Source organism: Pieris brassicae, chromosome 4 (genome assembly GCF_905147105.1).
Source record: "Pieris brassicae chromosome 4, ilPieBrab1.1, whole genome shotgun sequence".
Lineage (NCBI taxonomy): Eukaryota > Metazoa > Arthropoda > Insecta > Lepidoptera > Pieridae > Pieris > Pieris brassicae.
In genome coordinates this window covers 172,659-197,667 of record NC_059668.1, presented here as the reverse complement: position 1 = coordinate 197,667, position 25,009 = coordinate 172,659, and the positions used below count along the sequence as shown (strand labels likewise).

The 25,009-nt window shown below is 34.0% G+C and overlaps 3 protein-coding genes across 6 annotated transcripts; 1 reads left to right on the top strand and 2 right to left on the bottom strand.

Annotated features, from left to right (window-relative positions):
* Nucleotides 1-54: 54 nt before the first annotated feature.
* Nucleotides 55-3,372, bottom strand: LOC123707954 (synaptic vesicle 2-related protein-like). Its single transcript, XM_045658297.1, has 11 exons — nt 3,330-3,372; nt 3,060-3,221; nt 2,824-2,986; nt 2,623-2,744; nt 1,956-2,200; nt 1,745-1,869; nt 1,548-1,674; nt 1,211-1,306; nt 659-849; nt 303-430; nt 55-110 (listed from the first exon to the last, which is right to left on the bottom strand). The coding sequence occupies exons 1-11, from the start codon at nt 3,370-3,372 to the stop codon at nt 55-57; spliced, it is 1,458 nt and encodes a 485-aa protein (XP_045514253.1).
* A 1,139-nt stretch (nt 3,373-4,511) lies between these two features.
* LOC123708005 (synaptic vesicle glycoprotein 2C-like) lies at nt 4,512-16,173 on the bottom strand. 2 transcript variants are annotated; one of them, XM_045658420.1, is made up of 11 exons: nt 16,064-16,173; nt 8,653-8,742; nt 8,334-8,495; nt 8,010-8,172; nt 6,613-6,734; nt 6,255-6,499; nt 6,008-6,165; nt 5,788-5,929; nt 5,385-5,674; nt 5,172-5,299; nt 4,512-5,038 (listed from the first exon to the last, which is right to left on the bottom strand). In XM_045658420.1, coding segments are annotated over exons 1-11 (1,554 nt in total). In that variant the 5' UTR covers nt 16,065-16,173; the 3' UTR covers nt 4,512-4,985. The 2 variants fall into 2 exon arrangements, with proteins under 2 accessions (XP_045514376.1, XP_045514377.1); XM_045658421.1 differs by lacking the exon at nt 16,064-16,173 and adding an exon at nt 10,457-10,520.
* Nucleotides 14,936-24,775, top strand: LOC123708006 (organic cation/carnitine transporter 7-like). Of its 3 annotated transcripts, none has more exons than XM_045658423.1 (11): nt 14,936-15,307; nt 16,436-16,597; nt 16,723-16,885; nt 16,965-17,086; nt 17,513-17,745; nt 21,302-21,450; nt 21,783-21,891; nt 22,459-22,646; nt 22,739-22,837; nt 23,439-23,566; nt 23,837-24,775. In XM_045658423.1, exons 2-11 carry the CDS (start codon nt 16,471-16,473, stop codon nt 23,908-23,910), a joined length of 1,392 nt encoding a protein of 463 aa, XP_045514379.1. In that variant the 5' UTR covers nt 14,936-15,307; nt 16,436-16,470; the 3' UTR covers nt 23,911-24,775. The 3 variants fall into 3 exon arrangements, with proteins under 3 accessions (XP_045514379.1, XP_045514378.1, XP_045514380.1); XM_045658422.1 differs by having other exon boundaries at nt 14,936-15,418; XM_045658424.1 differs by lacking the exon at nt 14,936-15,307 and adding an exon at nt 16,293-16,347.
* The last annotated feature ends 234 nt before the right edge of the window (nt 24,776-25,009 follow it).

The window sequence follows — 25,009 nt, the reverse complement described above, 5'->3', positions numbered from 1 at the left end:
AATGTCAACATATTTCGTCAAATAAATAAAAAGTAATTTTTTTTTCCTTTAATGTTAGTTTTTCACTGTTTTACTATCATCGGTGAGAAAAGACGCCAGCAGCGCGGACACTGAAAATTTTAAAAATGGTAAGTTCTTGTTCCAACCGTTTATTTAATAAGGAGCTTGTTGCAACATGTCTGTTCGCTCCATTATATTCTCAATACTATCAGCAAATTGTAAAACAATATTGCTCTTTTATTTCGGCAGGAGCTTTGTATTATTATTTATATAGCTAACTTTTTGTAAAGAAAAACACTTACACGCAAAAATTGCAGAAAATAAATGAAAACTGAATTCGCAGTTGTTTTCTAGAAGATAATTTATAATTTGAACAGAAGCAAACAAAGCGACCCGACCTCCCGATAGAACGAACGATAATGCAAATGCCCTGAAAATAAATAAAGTCTAATGAGAACTTGGTGGCTGATTTATTAAATCTATGGCCTATCTAAATTTATCTAGTTTAATTTGCCATTGCAATAGTCTAATGGAGCAGACAAATTTCCACATCAGTTTCATTAATCATATTTTTAAGTGGATGAGCGTGAAATCAGCCTTCTGACAGCCACGTTCCGTCAATAAAGATACAGGAAATTGTTACTTTATAATTAAGTACCTCAGATGCGTAGGAAAAAATGCGACAGCCATTGCCATGTACAAGCTGATTACTATAAATCCAGCCATGAAGACCATGAACAGGATCCCACTAACAAATATATTGGGTACCAGGTTAACAGCGATACCGCAGAGGCCGCATACTGTAGTAATTATTATAACCATGTTACGTCGTCCCACTTTGTTTACTACCTGTACGAGCATAGGTAATGTAAATTAAAATATTTTAATTTTAGAGACACCGGGCGTCACAAGAGAGTAAGTTAGCACCTGATAGATAGTACCAGTGACCCTAGAGCTGGTGCTTTCCTCGCTCAACGAATAAGTATCGTAATACAGCTGGGAAATGTAACTAGCGTTAAAGGTACACTGCGACTGTGACCAATATTTTTTTTTAATTTTCTTTTTATTAATTTTAATATTAATATGCAGGTTATGAATATCGGAAATACTGTATATTTGATTGGTATGATTACTATGGTTGGTATGGTAAACATTACTATTTAACATTGTCATATTATTTTCCAGGTTAAAAGGAACTTAAAGTACTCACGATGCTCACTAAACAAATGAGTATTGAATGTATCAGTCCCAGTGTAAACACAGTGAGCATAGCTCCAACATCAAGTGAACACGGGGATACGCCTGACTGAAACAGATATACGTTTCATTACCGAATGTAAAAAAAACTACTAGAAAAACGATAAGCGCTACAACAAGACCTAGTTCTTCTTAAATGTCCACACCTTCGTAGGACCATATTCGGCCATTTCAAGAAGGCGATCAGCCTTCTGTACCTGAAGTCCCTTCCCTGTCTCCGTATTCACGCCTTTAGGTTAAAATGCTCAAATATAGTGGTTTTAAAGTGCAACAAGATATTCTTTTCATACATTAGGCTCCCAGGTTCGGCTAGCATTGAGGACTCCGCACACTGTGAGCTCCATTCCTTTTCCAGCCTTCACCAGTTTTAGGACTTGATTACTTATGGTTGGCAACCACATTATGAATGCTCCGGTTCTAAAATCACAAACATATTACATAAACATATACATTAAGATAAACTAAATTTAACTTAGCCATACTCAACTGTTGAAAGATAAGAAGCAGTGTCATTATAACAGTGCTTTTTAGGAGTGGCAGTTTAAACAAGGGGAAAATCTGTTCTTTTATTGAAAATGTAGGTGCCTTTTCCAGCTTTACAATTTCCACCTCCTGGAAGCATATTTCGTAAATTAATAAAATATAAGATATCAGTGCTACATCTTATTTTTGTACATAAATATTAAGTAGGTATCTACCTCGAATATTTGCCGAGTTCCTCTAAAATTTATGTTGTGAATTCTCTTTAGAATTTCCAATGATTCGTCGTGCATTCCTCTCGCATAAACAAACTTGGGACTTTCCTCCAAATAGTACATGCACCCCGCTGCCACAAGACTTGGTAAAGAGTATACAATTTGGAGAGTTCGCCATGAGTTCCAGTGAATGTTTAATATAGGAATGTAGTAAGAAAAAGTTAGTGGGATGATCGGTATTGCAAACACTAAAAAAATAAAAGACCTATCAACTGCCTTTGTTACTTTAAAATTGTAGTATTTCAGTGTATTGTAATAGCTAGTTATCTGAAATCAAATTGTATTCGCTATTGATTTGCCTTTAAAATGTCTAAAATATAATACAGGGACAGGCTCGCCGTAGAGCGGAACGTTGCATTTTTCAGATGAAAGTAATAATTAATATTGCCACCAATACTAATTAACGAAGGTTGTATGTTAAGTGCGCGTTTTATTTAGAGTGCCTTTGCCTGTACATACATTTCTAAATCAAAAACGAGTTCAGCAGCTTTTCTATGGACGAATCCTTAGTGTTAATAATGTTACAAATACAATAAAATAATGGCACATATGTTACTCAGACTAGAAAAGCATTTATTTGTTTTACTTTTAAAATCGTCTAGTTTTCTACCTGCCATCAATCCTTGTGCTAAAAATGAAATACTATTTGCTAACAACATCACTACATTGCGCTTAGCGATGGGGACACTCTCACTCAGCATCGACATCGATTGCGAAAACAGGCCCGATGCTCTATAAAGCAATATAAGGTCGCGGTTACTTTAAAAACACATTTAAGTTTAGTTTGTTTTTGCAGCAGTACTAGTCTTACAATAGAGCACATAGGAATTGAAGGCATAAGAGCATAATCCAGTTGACTGAAAAACTGCCTACGACATTCACGACAGCTGCTGATAACATGGAGATGAGGAGGGTCCTGCGGCGCCCGAACAAGTCCGCCAAAAGACCCCAAAGTCCGCTGCCTAGAATTAAACCTGCAACAGGAACCACTTTTTGTAACATTCCTTATGAATACTTTATTAATATTTTATTTGTAATTCTTGATACCAATGATTGGTCCGGCAGCAAGGATTCCTCTCTGAGTGCTCGTCGTGTGCAACTCACAGGCACTGGATGGAACAATTATTGTCGTGCCATATGTTACACACGCATACGCAATTGTGTTAACACCTATTGTGCCTATTAGGGTGTAGCTGTATCGACCAAAGCCTGGAATAACATAATTAAGAATACAATCATCCATTTGAAAAACTTTATTTAAAAAAATACATTATCCTTACAATACTATACTAATAGTGGTGTTATTAATTTACTTACCCGTCCGCCCCAACACCTCTTCAAAAGTTAATTTAACACTCATATTTCATATGTTCGTTAAAACAACACAACGCGTCGAAATTCTTATGTCACCTCAATATAATTGTGGGGAACTTTTAAACCTACTACTGAATTAACGAATTACTGATCGATGAATAACAAGTCCTTTTGATTCGTGAACATCTTCAAACTGAAATTGAAATCTAGCCTTCTTAATACAGTTAATGATAGAACAATTATATAAAATTACAATTAATTCCGGAAGGTTTAATGCATCGACCAATGCGTAACCAATATATTTTTTGTTCTTATCTTAACTATTTTCGTTTTTCAAGGCTAATGGGTAATGTACGTATATGTACGTGAATGTACGTACAGCTATCATGTAAGTAGTGGCTTACGGATTTATTAGGTTAGGCAAGAAAATCTTTCATAGTAGAGATTGTGCCTACTTTTATGACTGATATAATTGTATCCATTTTTAATATAGATGAATAAGGTGATAATAATTTAAAGTTACTAATTATTTTTTGGGGAAAAGGGATACTTTAGTATTGTCTTTTGTTAAAATAGCTTTTACACATTAAGAAAAACACTTTTTGAACGGATTAAAGCTATGTATTATTATCACCGTAACCACTCACGCTAAAAATAATTAAAATTTGGAATTATGTAAATAATTAATCCGTTCAAAAAGTGTTTTTCTTAACGGGATACTTTTCTTAAATAAAATCCCAGAGGCTCTTTTATCTCTGCCTTTTAATAAATTTAAGAAATGTATTGAAGAAAAGCTGTATAAAAAGGCTTACTATAAAGTTAACGATTATCTAGTTGATAAAAGGGCCTGGGACTAGTGCTAGTGCAGGCTACTTCTAATAAATTTGCGATGTTTGCATTTTGTATGATGATTTGCCATTTTAAAGGAATACATATTTTATTTTATGTGCCTCTCAATTTTCAAAGAAGTGTTGCCACTACTCTTCATTGATTTCTTGAAAGATATGGTCGCTCTTACTGATAAGTATTTCATTATTATAACGCCAGGAATAACAATTATAATTTTAATTAAAAGAAAAGGACAATTATTTAGAAATATGGTACAGCCTTGTTCAGCTTCCGATTGCATCGGTAGTAAACATATTTAAATATATGTATATATGGGTGATACAATAAAATAAATACTAAATAAAACACTTATTTTTATTTTAAATTATAACCAGTCTCATGTTATAACTACAATAACTTAAAATCACTTATATTAGTTAAAATATTCGTAAAACCTCTCTAAAATAAGCTTCAAGAATTGCATGACCTTTATATTTTTGAACGAGGTAAGTATTTATTATTTACTTAAGAAGACATTCTTTCTAATATGAATGTTTTCACTTTAGGTAATTTTTAAAGCCTAACAACTTAATTAGTTTACGCTAGTCCTAAACACAGTACGTAGATGAAGAAATCAGGTACTCTTACATCACATCTCGTGCAAGTCAAAGTCATCTCTCAGTCAAAATACAAGATTCAGAAGAACCTCCTAGACATACTTCCTTCTTAGATCTTTTGTTTGAGGAAACGTAATTTCAGCACCTTCGTTTCTCTTCAGTCGTAAACGTTAATTTCGCGTAATTCGGGGTTCTAATACAACAAAACCCCGTCTTATTGCCGTGTCTGTTTATCGCTTGGTAAGAACCAGGTAACGATTATGGCACCTGAAAATATAGATAATGTCAAAGTACATCATTACTTAATAGCTATTAATCAATTAACAAAGAGCTTTATAAATCTGTTTAATATTTGTTGTGCAGAAAAATATTGGACTTTTATTGGTATGAATGGTCGTACTTAAAAGTAGAATGGCCCAGCCATAAAATGTTGCTTCACAATTGGCTGATATGAGGTATCCGATAGCGTTGACTCCTAGGAAGGCGCTCGATCTTCCCAGCATCACTGAGAGACATGACGCCATTCCTCTGAAAATAAAATGGCAAAAATATTTATAATACTCTCGAACACTTACTATTCAATGACACTCTTTAAATCCTCAAAGATATGTACCTTAGTGATGTGGGATAAAGTTCCACAAAGTATACGCTTAAGATGCCCATAGATAGCGCACAGAGCAGAAACAGGAAAAAGAATACGCCCCCAGCAATCGGGATAGGGACCACATTTAACAGAACAGCTGATGTCGCAGATAGAGATACTATTCCCATCATAGCTAATCGCTTTCTGGAGCCACACGTAAGTGACAAAACCAGGTTAGATAAACTGGCTAAGGCACCATACGACATCGCAGAGATAAGGGTAGTTGGCTGTATTGTATCATTACAAACTTCTTGAATTGTCTGAAAGGAAATACAATCGTACGTTTAGTGTGAAATCTCAGTCATTAAGTTTTTATAAGTAGATTAAACTTTTCTTTAAAAGGTAATTATAATTTGAATTCCTGAAAACTCACGTTATTATTTGCTGCGTTTGCAAAAATGTCAGTTGAGTATCGGATGACTGTGCAGAGATTCATTCCTGCGCCTTCTCCTGTCTCCAACACCGAAAAGAGATTGTTCATAATATAAGGCAACCAGAGGATGAAGCCACTCCCTCTAAACAAAAAACCATAATTAGCGTGCATGATTTTTCCAAATTTTATTCTATTTTTAATTAATACAAAATCTACTTACGTCATGTAGATTACAGTAACGATATAGAAGAGCTTCAGAGTGTCCTTTAGCAGTGGACGACGAAACAGAGCTGTTGTCTGCTGCCAAAGTGCGGAAAAGAAAGAGTCAGTCTCAGTCAGTGTGGTTGCAATTTCCTGTTCTTGCATGAGTTTCTTTACCTACAAGCAGTTAAAACGACGTTAATTGATGAACCAGATTACTTGCTAAAGTGGAATAAAATAAAAAGTGATATCATAAGAAAACTAACGGGAAATTGGTCTGCTTTGTGCCCCGTGTTACAAGCATAGATTCTTTGCAGCACATTTAACGCTCGATCTGGTTGACCTCTTGACACCAGAAACTTAGGGCTTTCCTCAAAGAATTGTAGCAAACAAGCGGTCAATGCACATGGTATTGCCATGATGAAAGCGAGTAGCCTCCAAGGTCTGTAGTAGATGCCGAGGAAATCAATCCAGTAGGAGAACTTCATCGGGAGAATTGGAAAGGCAAATACTAAAAACACAAAAAAAATATATTTAGATTTTTAAAGAAGCTAAATTCTCAGATATATTAAAACGGCTTGCTTGCTAAAGGTTTATTATGTCTTTATATTTTTTTTCACTTACCAGCGACTACAGCCTGTGAGCACATAAGAGAGCAGGTGCAAAGCAACATACTGCGTCCTCGGGACCTCTCAGGACAACTTTCACCGAGTAAGGTGTATGCGCCGGAATTACTAGCAGATGTGCTGTAATTAAAACACACACATAACAAGAAAATTAATTACTGTTGCATAAGAGTTATAGTTTCGGTTCGAGCATAAGACAGTTTTAGAATATGTTGCTTAAGATTGTGAGAATGTATAAAGTTTTGAATCGAGAGTGAAAATGTTATTTTTGGGAAAAACTAACCAATTTTAAGAACAAAGGGCCAAAGAGAAAAGGCGTTAGGTTGAAGAAAGTGCGTTTTTAGGTGGCTTATATGTGTGTTTGCGTTTGTGGTGTTACAGGTATTTGTCTCTAAACAAAGTCAGAAAATTGCCATTGAGTCACAGTTGTTTAACCGTTAGAAGTTTTGTTTCATCGTACAGTTTTGATGTAGCAACTCTTCCGCAGTCGCAATACCCGTCCACTCCCTATTGCGACATTGCGAAGCCATCATTTCCTTCTACTTATTATAACTAATTGAAGAATGTGGCGATCATGGCGCAACACGTGGAGCTAGTCGTATATCGGTTTATAAGTTACTTGTGTTTAATTTTATTTAGGGCGAAGGTGGTACAACTATCTACAATAAATAGGAACCAAAGGATTTCACAGAATTTTTATTCAAACCAAATATTACAAATAGCAAAAAAAATTTCGGTATGGAATACTCTGATCGTATATATTCTGTAGCAGAATAGAGCCGTTGCTTACTTTTGTAAAACAAAACGAAGTGCGCAGGATGAGAAATCGACAAAAATCCACCGCAGTGTAAATATTGACGGTACGTAATGACTATATTTACATAATTATTTGTTTGCAGTTATAAATTATCAGTATCGCTTATCTTTATACCTAAATATAATTTTATTTATGTAGTTAAAATATTGTTTTTTCCATTGACGTCACCGTATTTGCTAATAATGTCAATGGTTTCACAAACGCCCTCCATTTATAAAAGTCGTGGTCGTCGGAAGCATATGCGAATGTTAGGAATGTCACAGACTCGAATATTTCTTAAAATAGTTTATCATAATATTATCTAAGCAATTAAAATTTATAGTTATCTTGAACCTGACCGTGTCGCTTAATCAGTGAGTCAGAAATACGTCAGTATTCTAATATCAGACTTCTATTATCAGTTAATTTCATAATCCCTTATCATTGGAATATTTTAAGAGTGCTTTTGTCAATATTGAGATACATCAGAGGTTAAAGCAGACATAATGTGACAAGTTGTTATTGGAAGGTCAGTGGAAACTCAGGTTTAACAAAGCATCTACTTTCATTATAACCTGTATTCTCTTAAATATACTTACAAGGTAGACGAAATGAGTTTCATAAAAGCCATACTCTTCCATTCAGGTGCGAAGCTGCTGAGAGCGGCGAACACGAAGCCGACGGCCATGGACAGTACCAGTGTGAGGCGGCGACCCTTCGTGTCGGACACGTAGCCCCACAGTTGGGCACCCAAGACCACACCTAGACCGAAAATTTATTACAGCGATAGTTACATCACACCAATTATAATAAACATTGATAGTCTAGTTAAACATGCGATACACTGCCTGAGGTTTACTCTTCTAGTAATGTGCATCAAAATTGATATGACAAAGAGAGTCATCTTGACTTTACAAACTTACCCACTAAAGGTGTGGCTGTCAGAAGCGCCCTTTGCTGCAGTGATAACTCGAGGTCACAGACGGCGGCTGCCACCACGAAGCTGGTGCCGAATAGGTCCATGCCCATTGCCTGTAGCGTCCAACTGCATATCAACAGGAGGCCGAAGTTGTATTTCCCGAAACCTAAAAAAACCCACATGTATTATGTTTCGCCACAGATATATAAATTTACCCTTCAATCACTCTAAAATGAGACCTCGACTCTCAGTAATTATAATTTATGGCGAATATATTAAACTGGACAGTTTTTTTTTTAATTCTATACAAGAGTTGAAAATACCTGTCGCTGTCAGAGCTTCTTCCACCGTTGCCACGCTGAGTGGTCTTTTTTCCTCCAAGTTCGAGTCTTTAGTCGCTTTGATATGCATCACTGAAACAATGTTTTAAAATGTTTCAAACTTTTCAAAAATATCACGGTAAATTAGATCAGACGAGTAAAAGCGTGTGTGCATTTTTTAATTTAATTTATCCACAACAGGAAGACGCTGGAAGATTCAGTGGCGTGGGCAACTTTTGATTGATGACGACTGAGTGAAATAATAGTCATAATTTAATTAGTGAAATTTAACTATGGCAAGCTATGGATCTCTTGGAACTGGTTGAACTATAGTATGAAGTGCTACAGGCTGGTTGCTGAGCACGTAGAAAACAATAAGAGCCTAAAATACTCGAGTATGTGGCGACATCTATATTTTGTATTATCGGAAACTTGTACAAGGAGTACATTAGCACCGGACGGACCACACGCTATGTGTAAAATCATTAATGTAAGACTTATAAAGGAGTCAAGTAAACAGTGCCAGTACTCTGTACTTCTCAGTAGAGATTCTAATCGTGAAAATTTCATGTTGCCATCGTTAGGTTTTGGATTTTTACAATAATTGAAAATATATGACGCGGCTACGCCATGTTTACTAATGATAAGAATAGAGGGCGCACTTTGTACAGATCATGAAAAGCATTGTATCTATAACGAATGAAAAACATATTATTTCAACCTTTTTAAATATATAATTGTGACTAAAAAGGACTGGAATAGCTCAATAGCATTCTATTACAGATATGGGCCGATGTTTTTCTCGTAAAGCGGGCAGACGTAAAGGAATATTTTTTTAGGGTTTTAGCTGTAGTAAATACAATTTTTACACAGTTTTAAGATTCTACTGAATATTGTATGCCTTTGATCTGTATGATTCAAATTAACAGTTTATTAAGAAACATAAATTAGTTCTTGCTCGTAAAATATTTAAAATATGCTCTTATTTATACGAAACTTTAGTCGCGCCTACCCGTTTACTTATTAAAAATAGAATATTATTTCTATTCTGCCACAAACTGTTTAGCAGGATTTAATCAATACTATATCTACATATAATATAATTATATATATAATTGCAACAGTCTACGATATATTTCAATACTTTTGACAAAATTTAAGGCCTGTATATATATATTCAAGAGGTGGTCTTAATACTTTTCCGAGTCGCTAGTTATATGTATATTCAAGAGATGTGAACTAGTGGCTTGGGTGGTTAGGATACACATAACTATCGGTTTCATACTTTGTCGGATAATATATTTTTTTTGTTTAGAAAATTTGAATTTATGCGAAATAGATCTTTGATTTACGCGGATTATAACAGCTTTACAGCAGTCACGGTCAGCGAGAGATTATAGATAGGTTTCGTCTTTGGAAATCTATTGTTCTACAATGAATTAATTTTTATTTTCTTTTGATTTTACTTCATTTGTTGTTTTAATAAGTTTTACAAGTCCAATCTTACGCGTGTGACGTGAATTAGTTTGAGAGTTCTATAATAAGATTCAGAGTCGAGACTTGGCGCTAAGTATGACTTCCGTATGTCAAATCCAATATGTGTTTGACCTTTGGAAGCCATAGTTGGTGATGTCTAGTCTTTGAATCTTATATTTAAATTTGATATTTACGCCTAATGCCAAATAACCACATTAAGTGTTCGATTTTTGGGACACCTGTACACCACTTACTTTAGAATTAACAGCCGACTGATGTCTGGAACGCTAAAAATAAATGCTCAAAGAGCCATAATAATTGTTCAGCTTACCTCCTGACAAAAGAAAACCCAATAAAAACGTGTCGAAAACTTTGATAAAGAATATGGGGAAAAAGTAAAGAGGTTTTATCGGAATCTGTTAGTACAATAGGTGAGGCTGCTGAGAAACTCGTATTTATATAAAATATTATCTTTTGATGATATTCAACAAATAAAGATTACAATGAGTATTTATAACTATATTTCTCGATGTTCCTAAATATAGAACTAAAGCGTATGTGGTGATGCTGGAGGCATGAGCAGGTGATAGTTTAGGCTTTGGAAAGTTTTCACGATAAAAACATTCCGGCGTTACATTCTTTAATTTCTCTGCACATTTTAGTTAAAGATTACAAATGATTCTGTGTGTCATAGAATCCTTTATTTTCATTACATAATATTTATAAACGCCTTTAGGCTTTTCCAGCTTTGGTTGAATCGAGATTAATCTTTTATGTTTACTTTATGACGGACTCAACTAAAGATACATCGTAGGTACCTCTCCAAATCCATGAGTACTGTTACCATAAAAGGGCGAATTACATTTACGAGTCTCACGCTCACCAGGACTGCTTTGACGTACTATATAATTATTAAATATTTTTTACTAAAAAATATTGTATCTCTGTTAAAAAGTTAAGCCAAAAGCAAAGCACCACCATATGGTGATATATATCTACACTATTAACACATAATCCTAACATTGTTGTTGTTATATTGGAAATTGCCTTATTGAGAAAATTTAACAATTATGCGTTCTTTGAGTATGTGATTTCGTCAAGGGCGGATAGCGAAGTTGTGGGGCTTTGGGCTGAAAGCATACACTGACCGAAAACAAGCAACGGGGAATTCGCCGTTAGGTTTTATAGTCGCGCATTGCATGTGAGTTAATTGATCTCTGAGATCAATAAAACCTCATATATTTTTTTTATTTAAAATGTCGCCTATTGCTCTCAGTGAGGACTGGGGCCTTTGCATCCACGGGGCACTGGGCTGCAGCCCAAAAAGCCCTTAAGTAGATCCACCCCTATATTTCATTAACGAAGGTATCTGCAAATTTGACAGCAACTGTAGCAATCATCATCATTTTCGGTAAAGAGAGTAATTTTCACAACTGCCCGACGACATTGTGCCCCTAGGGGTGAGATATAAATTACATATAGTCAAATATCGAGGCACAGATTGTCCATTAATATAACTTTAGCATGATTCCCTTATTGTCAAAATTTTCTCTTTAATTCTTAATAGAGAACCATTGGTCTTTTTCTAGACAATTAATTAAATCATATTGATACAATATTCTTGTATGATAATATTATTATTACATTCTAATCTAACACAAATATCCTGTGAAGAGCAATATTTATACAGGAACAACGGAAATATAAAGTAATCTCTCGGTAATAGTAATCTAAAATTATTGTTTGACAAATAACATGTATCTCGCGCATATTTGCCAATGGTAGTCGAGCTGATGATGAAAGAAAATTCAAATTTTAAAAGTGAATCGCACAGATGACCAGTTGAGGACCATATTGAAGAAGTAAATGACTTGTGGAACAGTGTGAATGCACATTTCTTCGTAGGCGATAATGAAAAGTGACCACACAATTTGCGAGCAAAAATCAAAACAGTTCCATTAATAATAACTCAGATCAGTATTTATTTGATTTTATTGTGAGACTTTGCGCTTTGTTTGTCTTGTGCGCGCGTCGTTTAAAGCCGTTGACTTGTGTGTCTAGCATAGACATATAGTCAAGTTTTACCCGGAAAATTATCTGTGAAGTAAATTTTTACATAATCCTTGATATATTTATTTTTTCATATTGGGTTACGTAAGATGAAATACCTTAACCTGAATTGGTCTTCGTCTATTTCATGCGTGACATATTAAAATAGAAATGTTGTGTAAGTTAGGATATTTGAGGAAACCTAGGTAAATAAATATAGTCTGAGGAATATTTGTAGTGAAATGGTGTGTTTACACTTATAATAGGCCATAATTTATGATAATAAGTAATCACAACTATCATAGCTGCAATTAGTTATTAATTAATTTATAATCAATATAATTTTTCCTCTCCCGAGACAAAAGAAAAGGTTTACAGTACGTGTTTTGTCATCAACGGGAGACGATTATAAAACAATTCCGAAAACAATTCAGGTAAGGGTTCAACAATAATTAGAAAGAATATTCTAATGAACGAAATGCTGAATTTATAAACACAATTTATGCCAAATAAATTTTAACTCTCTAAAGTAAATCTGATCTGAGAGAAAATATAAATGAAATTCGGGCACTATAAAGTCTAGTTAAATTTTAGGAACTAGGACCTAGATCAGGTTCAACGTGTGTTTAAATGTTTAGAACTTGTTTAGCTGAGGATAATCAAGCAAATGTGAAAGTACCGCACTAAGACATAATATTTATTGGTCAGTTTTTCCACCGCTGGCGGTAACTTTGCACTTAATCGCAAAACGTTTATATTTCGATAATTAATATTTTTACGTAAACATGCGATTTCGCTTGTGTCCACTGCCCTTTATGTAAGATTATTAATTTAATAACTTAATAATATGTTTCATACTTTACTATTAGTTAATTACTTGTAGTAGTGGTTCATCTCATTATTAAGATTTTGTTTCGATAATTGCATTGTTTGGTTATCTATTGGTACGCAATAAAACTATAAGCTCAGTTTAATTTGTGCGCAATGTCATCTATATTTTTAGTGATTTTTATTTGTATATTGTTAAATAAACAAATACACTAATAATATATCAGAAATACCAATTCACATAATTAGCACATATGTTCAAACATACATTAAGTATTGTGATATTTCCGAAGTAATATTTATAGTTGTAAGTATTTTAACATTCGTAGGATGGGGTCAAGAAAAGAGAATGAACAAAATAAATGTGAGATGACGACTGACTTAGACACTGCGCTGGATTTAGCTGGTGAGTGCTTCTTATGTTAATAACGGCATCATGTAGAAATAATGTGTTAGTGAAAGACATTGCAAGTGAAAAGTGTTTATACAAATACTTAAAAATATGTTCATATCTGCGCAGACTACTTGAAAACCAACTCATTCAAACATAATTCACATTTCAATTTTTTTAATTGTAATAATGTATCCGTGCGGACTTAAAATGGATATTTATCATTATTGTAATAACTGTACGACCTTAATGTACGATTGAGAAATCGTCGTCAGTGTTTAAATGCAAATTAATGATGCCGAGAACTTAATCCCCACGTGCAAGCTCAAAGGAAAACCGAATTTTTAATTTATGCTACGAGTATACGCCTGTCTAGATTTTCACACAGCAATTAGTTCCGTTGGCTTGAGAAATTGTTTCAGATAAGTACAAGTGCAAAGCACGTATAATGTCAACAGAGGGAGTTCAAACAAATCTATACTTAGCATGGAGGTTGATAAGTTTAGATTGATCTTTGCATAGGTAGATAGAATAATAAGAGACCTCCATGTAAAAAAACTACTATCTCTGGGCCTCAGATCTGTTTTTTACATAAGGAACCTTCATGTACCCACAAGTCAGTTCTTTTGTGACTCACGGCACGCTTTACGGTCGAGGCTTACCGCCTAAGTAGCACTTTGAATCTTACCGTAAGACATCCTGGGCCTGAGACATTGTCACGACGCTTTCTTCGCCTTTTTCGACGACTTCGATGTCGACGAGGTAAAACCTAGTGGTACTTCAGTCTTTTTTTAGGTCTGGGCCTTAAATTTTTGTATGTGTTTCGTGATCATTAGTTTCTATCTTTCCCATCCTCAATATCCTTGCCTAAGAAAAAACTTTGCGTGTCTGACATCGGCCATCGGCTTCTTAGATCTAGGGCATGCCAATACCTAGATTTCCTTCACCTCTCAAGTGTCAAATGAGCACGTAGATAGTAATTCCTTTGGGGCACAGTCGAGGTTCGAACCTACGACCTCGGACATAAGAATTGCACGCAGACGCCACTAGGCTAACACAGCTCAAGAGATTTGCCAACAGGCAACCAACACAGACTTATTATAATTATATATTTAATCAAGAAATAATGTTATTTTTTTATTAAACTGTTTTTTTTTTAATTTAAATTACTTGTTTGATGCCGGGTCAACCAATTTTTTTTTAAATTCATCAATAACGTGTATACGTTATAAATAAAACGCATTCGTATTATCTTCATCGCTTAACAAGTACCTCTGTAGGGAAACTGCGTGTCAGAAATTAAGCAAACTAACAGCGTCAGATGTGAACCATTTTCTATTTTTAAGGACACTAGAGTTTTCAGCCTTATTTAATTCGAACAATCGATACGAAGTATTAAATAACGTGAAGAATCAGCACCAGGCACACGACTTCACTAGATTAGACGTTAATCGGTTGAGTACTTTTGCGTGCGTGTGCGCGTGCATAATCGGTTTTAATGAGTAAAAAGTTTTGTTGGTACATAATTCCTGCAGCGGAGTGTATTGGCGATAATTTACTTTTGTACACATATAGTGGCATTGCTTACAATGCCAGTTACCCAAAAGATCTTTCTTTCCTTCGGGGAAAATGACAGGATGAAATATAGAAACACATAAAACAAATCGTGTGGAAGTGGAAGTAACTCATCGAAAAGGCCAGAATATTTTAAAACGAGGCAGACAGCTTTTTTAAACAGTTTTACCTCAATGGAACTACCAAAGGGAAAGAGTTTGTGGTTATAACGCAGTCAGTGTTATAGACTAATGAGCCAATTCCAGTAATGATAAAACACAAAGAGAGACAGCAGCAATATTGACGTTAGAGGAGGCTGAAGAAAAGAGTTTGCAGCGGTACTAACCAAAACGAGAAAAGGTGTTGCTTTGTTGGCAATTATACATATAAATATGAAACGGATAGGTACTGGTGAACGTTTATATTTAGTAGAAGGAGTGGCTAACAAAGAAAGAGGGTTTCTGCTCGCCGGTAAGCGTAAGTAAATGGTCAGCGAAAATTGGATGTCTTCGATCTAGAGGTCTTGACAATACAGTTCTCGTAGAACTGTTGAGTATTGTTAAGAGATGCAAATACTAGTCCTGTATATCTTTCGCTATATATGACAGAGAATGGGAGGGTGTTAATGTGTCCACACTGCGGAAGAGCATTCCGCTCTGGTAGAAAAGCTCCGTAGCTTAGCTGGAAATTTTGTGTTTAATATATATATTAATCATAGTAAATGTAATAGGTTTGTTTACCTACCGATAAATTTCACAACCTGACCTAACCTAACCAGTTCCATGATTATCTTGTAACAAATTTTCCTGTTTTTAGGTTTGCCTATTTAGAATATATACAATAATATAAAGATATATATTTTAAAATTACGTTTATTTATTTTAATTTATACAGATTTATTTTTTTATCAACGATACTAATTATAATTGGCGAACAAGTTTCACCTCCGACAGCGCTTTAGCTTCCTTCACAGAATAAGATAGTGCCGGCGCACAAACAACAATCCCACCATGTTATTATTACAATTAACTTTTTAATTAAGCCCAAATATTTCCGCAATCGATTGATTGAGATGACCTGACAGCTGGACATTACATAATATCTAAATGTACTTACTTTAAGAGGGCAATATGACCGTTCTTCTATAAGCCTTCTCGGTTGTCAAGATTTGAACTAATTCTGCCTCGGAAACGTCTGACATTAAAGTGTTTGAAGCTCATGACGCAGTAGCTCGTGTAACACGATGCAAATCAATTTGCATGGACAAGGGCATGCATATGCAGTAATAAACGCAATTTAACGATAATTTATTGTCAAATGCTGATTATCCAGACTACTAAATGGCCTTGGCTTAATGATGTTCAAAAGAGAATTAAGAATAATTGTCTAGTATCGTCATTGTATGAGTCGGAAACAACAATCTGCTAGTTTTGTCTTACATGTGACAATTCAATCAAAAATAAATAAATGATTTTATTTATATTTTAGGAGCTGGAAAATACCAGGTTTTCCATTGCGCACTCATGGTGTCCACCCTGGGAGCTTCCATCCTAGAGATGATCGGTTGTTCTTTCTTACTCCCTCTGGCTGCGTGTGATCTTCAGCTATCAGACCATTTAAGAGGAATAATCACTAGTATACCCAATATAGGTACAGTACACTTAAGATTAAAGTTTTTGATTCACATTAAGACATTTTGATTCTAAACCAGTAAACACGATGAGTTATTAGCTCTCGCTTCTCTATCTCGGGCATTCACTTAATCATTTTCGCAGGAATAATTCTAACAGCACCATTTTGGGGTCCCATAGCAGACGCGATGGGCAGAAAACCAGTTCTTATTGTGTCCACGTTGCTGTCAGGCGTTATTGGCCTAATAGCAGCCTTTATGCCCAATCTCACTTCTTTCGCCTTATGCAAATTCGCTGGTTCGTTATTGTAAGTTTAGCACTATTTATTTTCATGGGACGAGATCTTTTAATTCAATTTTTAATACATTTCTGTGCTTATTTTTCAGTTTATCCTGTCCCTCTTCCTTAGGGTTTGCTTTCGCTGGTGAATTGATGCCGAGAAGACGTCGTGACATGGCCGTGTTAATCTGCAATGCATCGCTGATGTTAATAGCCTCTTTATGTCCCAGTAAGTTCTAATTAACTAATAGTAATAATAATTCAGTGATGGTACAACCCTTTAAGAATCTTGAAGTTAGATTTCTGTATGTGTTACGTCAAAAAAATTTTCATCTGCTACATTTTACGAGACTAAATAAAGATTTTGGGTGCTATACATGCCGGTTTTCTCGTGACGATTCCTCTTGAAGAAAAGAAGCGCAGGCTTAACCCCATTAGGATAACATTGTTCTCTGAAAATTACATACATATATTAATATTATTCATCTTGATTTCCATGTTATAAATACATGACGTATTTTTTATGGCTCTAGAAAACTTGAAACCAACTAAATATGCGTGTTATTAAATTATTGATCCGATTCCTAATACGGTTCAACCGTAAGGCATTTATACTTTAAAATCAGTGGCTAAGACGTTAATTGCTTCTTTTCAGTACTTGCCTGGATCGTGTTCACCATAGACTGGGAACACAGCAACATCTTCATTAAGCCGTGGCGTATATTAACCGTAGCCTATGCGGTGCCTCTCATCCTGTCGGCGTTGTGGATGACACAGACAAAAGAGAGTCCCAAATTTCTCATGATGAAGAGCAAGGAGAAGGAAGCCTTGAAGGTTTTAGCCCACGTTTATTCATTTAATACGGGAAGGACGCCAGATGAATACAAGGTATTACTGTATTTATTTTTGGTTAATAAAAAGTTTAAATTATCTACAATGTAGAAATTTTCAAACCATGAAGCGTGGCGCAGTGTCTTTTAATTTTAGAAAAACATAAAAGTGTAAACACTATTTGAGTGATAAATGATTTGTGAAAATATTGCACATAACAACAAACAACTTTAATTTATTCACTAACCAAATACATACATTTATATAATTTTAACCAAAGCGATAACATACTTTTTCACAAAATTAATATAAACTAATCCTACAGCTAACATAAATTAATATAACAAATAACAATAACTAACCATAAAATATAATAACTAAAATATTAAAAGAAGTCCCTACTAACAATATTTTGGATTTATAATGATCTGAAATAAATGATTTTATTATTATTATTATTATTATTATTAGGAAAGATTCCGAAGAAACTGGCAGCGTTCCCCCTTTGAATAGCAAGACTATTTCATTGATCGAGGAGGCTGCCAGCTCTTCGATCTCCTGTGATGTCGACTAACCTTTTAGCTATTTCCTTAAAAAGCCTAAACATAATATTTATTATTATTACTTTAATACGTTTTTTAACATCATTTGTGTTAATTCTTAGAAACGTGTCTTTATATATTTTACTTTAAGCGCCTGTAGTATACATTACTACCAAGAAGTCGTTCGACAATGATTATTAGTCAGAAATTTATGTCAGGCCGAAATTAATTATACATTTTTAGTAATAACAACGATTTTAAACTAATAATAAATTGATGATTAAACGAACTTATCTGTAAGGGTATATGTCTATCTCTTATAATAATAATTGAAGAGCTTCGTCCTCAAGATAGCAACACATTTCGTGTCGCCATTCCGCCATATTTTAACATTTCTATCAAAGACAAATTTGCGCGCCATTGTATGTCAGAATATGCGAAATTACTATTGTACCACCTTTTTGTACCATATTCTTGCAATAAATTATTATTATAGAAATGAAGGTAATGTTGAAATGTTCCTACTCTAAGCCTGCCCTACCGACGATCGTCATTTACTACAGACACATTGTTTTACATATAATACACATACAATATAGTCACAACAATAAACACGTTGTTTTTTATCGGGTATTTGTAAACTTTGGCAAAGATCTTCGTTCAATTATGATAGAACTTCACTTACAGGTAAGTTCGTTTAATCATCAATTATAAACGAGCTGTGTTGTCAAGATTAGCATAGATCATATATAGATGTTGAGAGTCACATAGGTTGCATGTAAGTACCTGCATCCGCATTTGTATAAGTACACGATACATTTTTGATTGAAAGAATGATATATTGTCTTCTTGTAAAGATGAAAACAAAATGAAATGGTAATAATCACTTAAACTTAACTCTAGATGCTTTCAGCTATCAGATTTGTTTCCTGTCTTACCAGTAATTAATTATAAGATGGTAACTAAACCGCGTTACGTATTTATTGAATCGAAGCACTAATAAAACTTGTTGTAAATGACAAATCAGTCATTTTGCTGATTTATAACTCTAATCTAAAATTTACCAAATGTATTTGAGCTTCCGCTCAAGCCAGCTGTCTTCCGAATGAGACCTACACCTAATTTATATGCCTTAGAGGTGGCAGCGTGCCTAGTAGTGTGGGCTGTATATATATAAATTTATTTCACAGCTATCCAAGGTGGACTTGGTTCATCTACACAAAGTCTGGTTACTGATTTATGAGGTTTTATTAACCCTATAATTGAATAATTATTATTGATACAATACATATTGACAATGCAATGTGCACGCAGGGTACAATTCTGCACGGTAAGGAAAACAGGGTAATATCACTTCCGGTTGGGTTGAACCAGTCCGGGATCTTTTGATTACGGATGGAATCTTAATGTTTACTAAATTATACAAAAATCTATATTTTAATGTTGATTTTTGACAAGGTCTGTACTCTGTGTGCAACTGGTTAAGGCAAGTAGTGTGACTAACTTTTTAGCTATTATTTCTAGATTTAACGATTCATTTTGATACCAATTAGCTATAACATTGAGGATTTTGGTGGTTGTATTTGAGCAAAGGAGGTCGCAACCTTGACATGCCCTTAAAGCACTGTTTAATTCTGTCATCAGTACCTATATCTTGGCTTATAATTAAAGAGAGAGCTGACATACAGCTCGGAGTCGATGCTTCATAGAAATCGACGTTATTGTCATTACATCAGATAAACCATGTTTTAAAACAAGTGTCATATTGTTTTATAGCTGACAGCGCAGCCATCATGATGGGGACTGATGACAGAGGCACCCATCTTCTCAGGTGCGACATTTCCATAATTTTCCGCCAACCAACGTAATCCTTTGATGTACATCTTGGTTGCTAGAATGAGAGATAATAAGATTTGTATTATGTTTGAAAATGATGGGTTCTGAAAAGTGGATACCACGGTTGAGTAGTCCAGAGGGATGTAGTATGATGAGTAGTCCACAACGATGATACCAGACACATTATCGTAAACATTTTTTTCTTAATGTAATTGTCGATGATTTAAATATTTACATCTCTCTAGATCCTGTGTGTATATTCTACTGCTAGACAGTTAGAGGAACGTCAGCCAACTAATCCTGCGAAATCTATTATCTTACAACGGGAGATTTTGAAAAATTTGTTTCATTGAGATTTAAGTTTTTCAGGTTTTTCTGAGGAAAGTTTACCTTACTTTTACGTTGTAAACGTACCTTACGTTGACTTTAAAGAGTTTATTATAAACCCTAAGAATATGATGGAAAAAGATTACACTAAATATTTTGTAAATTTTCATTGTAGCTGGAGGAAACTAACGTCCAAATATCTAGTAGATATAATATAGCCACAAGATCTGAGTATACTGACCACAGGCTTAATAATTATTGTAAACACCAATGGAGCAGTGTTGAGACAAAACGGCAAGGCGTTATTCGTATAGTTTTCCAAAGAAACTAAAACATAGATATTTTCTATGATCATCATGAGTGAAATTAAAAAAATATGCATCTTTGAGGTTTATAGTACTCATGAAACAATCATTAGTTTTAAAACCGTTCTTTAATCCTCTTATTTTAAATGCTTTCTTTAAAATACATACACACACAAATACAAAGCATTTATGGGGGAGCGGGATTCTGAAACTAACTAACTTTAATTTTCAAACTCTATGATTTTTTTCTCCATAAATTGTCGTAATCGTTACATTCGAGATTACGCACGCTCATCTTGAAATCCTCTAAGGAATAAATACGCTGTGCTGCACAACGAACATTTCAACATAACCTTTATTTTAACAAAATGTTAAAATATGGCGGAATGACGACACGAAATGTATTACTACAGTGATCTCTGCTAATCTTGAGTACAAAGCTCGATTATAAAAGTTAATAACGTTTGGAAGGACAGAAAATAGTCATCCCTTCCTCTTTTACACGATAGCATGGTTTTTTTTTAATTTGGCACCAAGACGAATTTATTATTTATGTACTTGACACTGTCTCAACATACTAAGTGAGTATTTGTACAATTACAGGTAACATCCCTTAAAAAAGAGGACAATTCCGACCAGGTAGATGGCGAAGCTATCACGGTAACAAAGACATCAGCTACTGCTCTGCTAAAACCTCCACACGTCAAGTGGCTTCTGTTATTGGGCTTCCTTATGCTTGGGTTGTTTTCCTTGTGAGTTTTTTTTTAATCTTTTATTTTACTACAATTGTCACCTGTACAGTGTACAATGTCAGAAACAATTCGATTATTTTGTTTTTGAAATTAGTGTGATGATGTGTACATAATATCATTTTCACACACAAAATTTCTATTTACTTTTATGCTGTAGACACATTAACAATGCCGTGGGTTCCTTGATCCAACATTGTCAATTCATTGCCGTTGGCAAGGGTCAGTCAACCTCCCTTATCGATTTAATTCAAAATCAATAAGGTATGGCATGGTATATATATTTTTTAATTTTATCACTTAACTACATGTACATAACGTAATATTTTTTTCAGATTAAATGGATTATTTTTATTCACTCCACATACGATAAATAAGATGATGACAAAATTACCCAACGAGACCGTGTCCATTTGTTTTTCTTTAAACCAGCCAGACAACGTCGTAAGTATCTACCTCTTTTCTATTGCTTGTTCTCATAATTCTTTACATATGTAACTACAGATTATGATCCCTGGAACGAATCGCTAGTGTATACAGTAGTCAAACAGTTTATGCAATTAGAAAGTCGTTTATATCCAGTAATTGCAGTGAAAAATCACGTATAAGTTATAGACAAAATAATGTTAGTAATAAACTAAATTAATGTAAAACACACATTTCAATACTCTAAACGTTCAGAAATAAAAACGATAACATGACTTATGTAATTACATTTAAAATAGTAAATATATATATTTTAGTTAATAATTAGAAGCGTAAAGCCCCGTTTTTTCCACACTCATAAATTGTAATATAACATTCTTTTATTCATCTTTCTTTAAGTAAGCTTTTAGTTTTTTGTTAATCCAGCTTCGCATCCTCATTACCCCCAATTTTATATTAATAAGCTTATATTTTAAACTATTAGAGCTAGTTGACACCCAGCTGCAAACAAAGGGTTTCATTAAACATTATTTCAACATATCTTCATAGTATAAAACTATAGGAAGTAATTTTTTTATATTTCAGACGCACACTGTAACATGTATAGACAGTATTTCGTACGACACATTTAAAATAACTGTAATAACGGCCCTTTTCTACGGCGCTATAGTGATGGCAGTGAGTCTCAGTCCACTGTCGAAGAAGACGTTATTGGTTGGAATGTATTCACTCGTTTCTGCTGCCTGCATAGTCAGTGTGATTACGCGCAATAGGTAAGAACCAAGGCATCGTCAAACCTCACACTACGACGGAATGAGTGAATAATTTGAGAAATGAATAATTTCTAAAACAAAATTTCAAATAGATTCGTGGCTGGTGTGTCCATGTCTACTCTGGAACTGACTGCGCTCGGTATCGGACCTCTTAACGCTTATGCAGTACAAATATTTCCAACAAGTTTAAGGTAACTAAAAATCATAATTCATGATGAAAATACCTACTAAGCATATTTTTGTTAAGGGCGGATTGCCTTAATTAATTTCAGCAATTATATAATAGATAATTGTTTGCAGTGTAACATATAATATAGATTTAAACAACTTCTTCTTAAATAATATAAAAATGTTATTCATTATCATTATACATTTTTTGTCACTTGTTTATGAACTACATAACTTTATCAACTTAATTTACTATGTTGACAAAGATATGATATTTTAATACCGCTTAATGCTGAACAAACAAGCGCTTGTTGGTCTTACAATGGGGAAAGCCCGAAAATGATATACGGTAAAGCTAACAGATTCTGTTAGATTTATAATATTATAATGAAAAAATAGCTCAAACTATCATAAAAACAACGTTATGCTATGGGGTACAACGACGCGGCTTAATTTTTCAAATATTTGAAAAATATCGACGGTAAATTGTTAATAAAATTAGTTGTTTTTTTTAATTAAACGACTTTACACTGTTAACAATCCTTAGAAATGTTATGAAAAGCAGTTCGTTTAATATTAAGGCTAATCGAGACAAAGGTTTCTCTTACGAGGTGACTATTTTAGAGGTTCAGCTGTTGGTGCCGTGATGATGTTTGGGCGTGTGGGTTCGATGCTCGGCGCGAACATGGCTGGTATGTTCCTGGCTCGTGGTTGCGATTATACATTCTACGCGTTTGCTGCTCTTATTGCCTGTGAGTATTCATATGTTGGACTAGTTTTTAACTTTTCTTTCATCAGCCTTCTATTGACTTTGTTGAGTTTAAATAGGTTTAAAATACAGTGCCTGTTTCTCTGTTTATTTACTTTAATAGATAACGACATTTGCTCAATAAAAGCGTTCATAACAGAACAATATGTTATTTGTCTGAAATATCCACAGTGATAATTCGGATTTGTTTGGTTTCCTTGCAAATATCTTTTGAGAGATAGTTTAATTTAATTATTATAAAAAAATATTTCAGTATGTGCAGCGCTGAGCTTCCTACTTCCCAATGACAACAAACCGACTTCAAAATCTGAAAAAACAAGTCTTTGATACTTGATATAATGTCTATATGTTGCTTTGCAAATTGACAATAAACAAGTTATATGTATAGATTAAAAAGCTTATCTTTTAAGACTCCAAGTCTGTATTTCATTACGTTTAAAAAAAAAGGTAATTACTAATGTTAATTATTAAAAATCGCTACCACTGATTTATGGCAGCGTGTAGTCAGTAACCTTTTTAGCTTTAGCGAGTCGAGTCTATGATAACCGCAATTATTTAAATTTTTAACTATGTTTGACTTAGTAACTTTTAATGAACCACTTCAAATTACTGTTTATTGTTCTCTTAGCAATATGATTATGTATATGTGATGTTCTCATAGAGCGATATCAGTAAAATGGAACAAAATATTCAATCATAGCAACAATTTTCTGATTGTTTTAAACTCAATAACGCTTCCTTGTAACAAACAACCGAGTCTACCACGGCAGCTTGACAATTTTTTATCGAGGCCCAAATATTATATTCTATTTAAGTTTAATTATTAACCCTTTTTGACTTTGGGTATCCTGATTGTGAATTTCGTGTTACATCTGTAGGAAATGTTTAATGATTAGACAGTTTGTCGGTGCCTGGTTTCCAATTACTGAATAAAGAATGTTGAGTGAAATAAATTAAATTGCCTATACATAGGTAGGAATGTGGTTAAATATTGCGCAAGATTTAGGCAAAAACATTTGAAGGCATTTCCATCGTGTTACGTAGCATTCTCAAAGCATAAAAAACAAAAATATTAGCTTTAAGCAGTTTTTTTTTTCGATATTTATTATGACGCTTATTGAACAGACTGATTAGTTTTGATGATTCATGTTTTCATATATTATGCGAGCTGATTGAACTTGCAATTCATATTATGTACTGTTTTTGGTTAAGCTTTAATAATGTATAAAGAAAAATAATTTTCCTAATTACAATTAATAAATAAATTTACACAAAGTATGTAATTTCACTTAGGACAGTTAACTTAAGTTTTTATATTTTGAAATAAAGCATTCAATCTATTTTCTTTTTCTTATTGCTTAATATAGTTTAGCCGAATTAGCGATGCCCCAGAAATGTCGTGAATTAGCTTTAATATTGGACATCA

Bases quoted from the DNA above. Each gene is read 5' to 3' on its own strand.
- LOC123707954 (XM_045658297.1), bottom strand. From the start codon at position 3,372: ATGAGTGTTAAATTAACTTTTGAAGAGGTGTTGGGGCGGACGG. The intron at 1,307-1,547 runs GTATGAAAAGAA...TATCTGTTTCAG, and splicing joins GCCGAACCTGGGAGCCTAAT to TCAGGCGTATCCCCGTGTTC. The intron at 850-1,210 runs GTGAGTACTTTA...ATGCTCGTACAG, and splicing joins TCATTTGTTTAGTGAGCATC to GTAGTAAACAAAGTGGGACG.
- LOC123708006 (XM_045658422.1), top strand. From the start codon at position 15,340: ATGAAACGGATAGGTACTGGTGAACGTTTATATTTAGTAGAAGGAGTG. The intron at 21,451-21,782 runs GTGAGTTTTTTT...TATTTTTTTCAG, and splicing joins ATGCTTGGGTTGTTTTCCTT to ATTAAATGGATTATTTTTAT. The intron at 23,567-23,836 runs GTGAGTATTCAT...AAAATATTTCAG, and splicing joins GTTTGCTGCTCTTATTGCCT to TATGTGCAGCGCTGAGCTTC.
- LOC123708005 (XM_045658420.1), bottom strand. The intron at 8,496-8,652 runs GTATTTTCAACT...GGGTTTTTTTAG, and splicing joins AGAAGCTCTGACAGCGACAG to GTTTCGGGAAATACAACTTC. The intron at 5,675-5,787 runs GTGAGTTTTCAG...ATTTCCTTTCAG, and splicing joins CAAACGCAGCAAATAATAAC to ACAATTCAAGAAGTTTGTAA.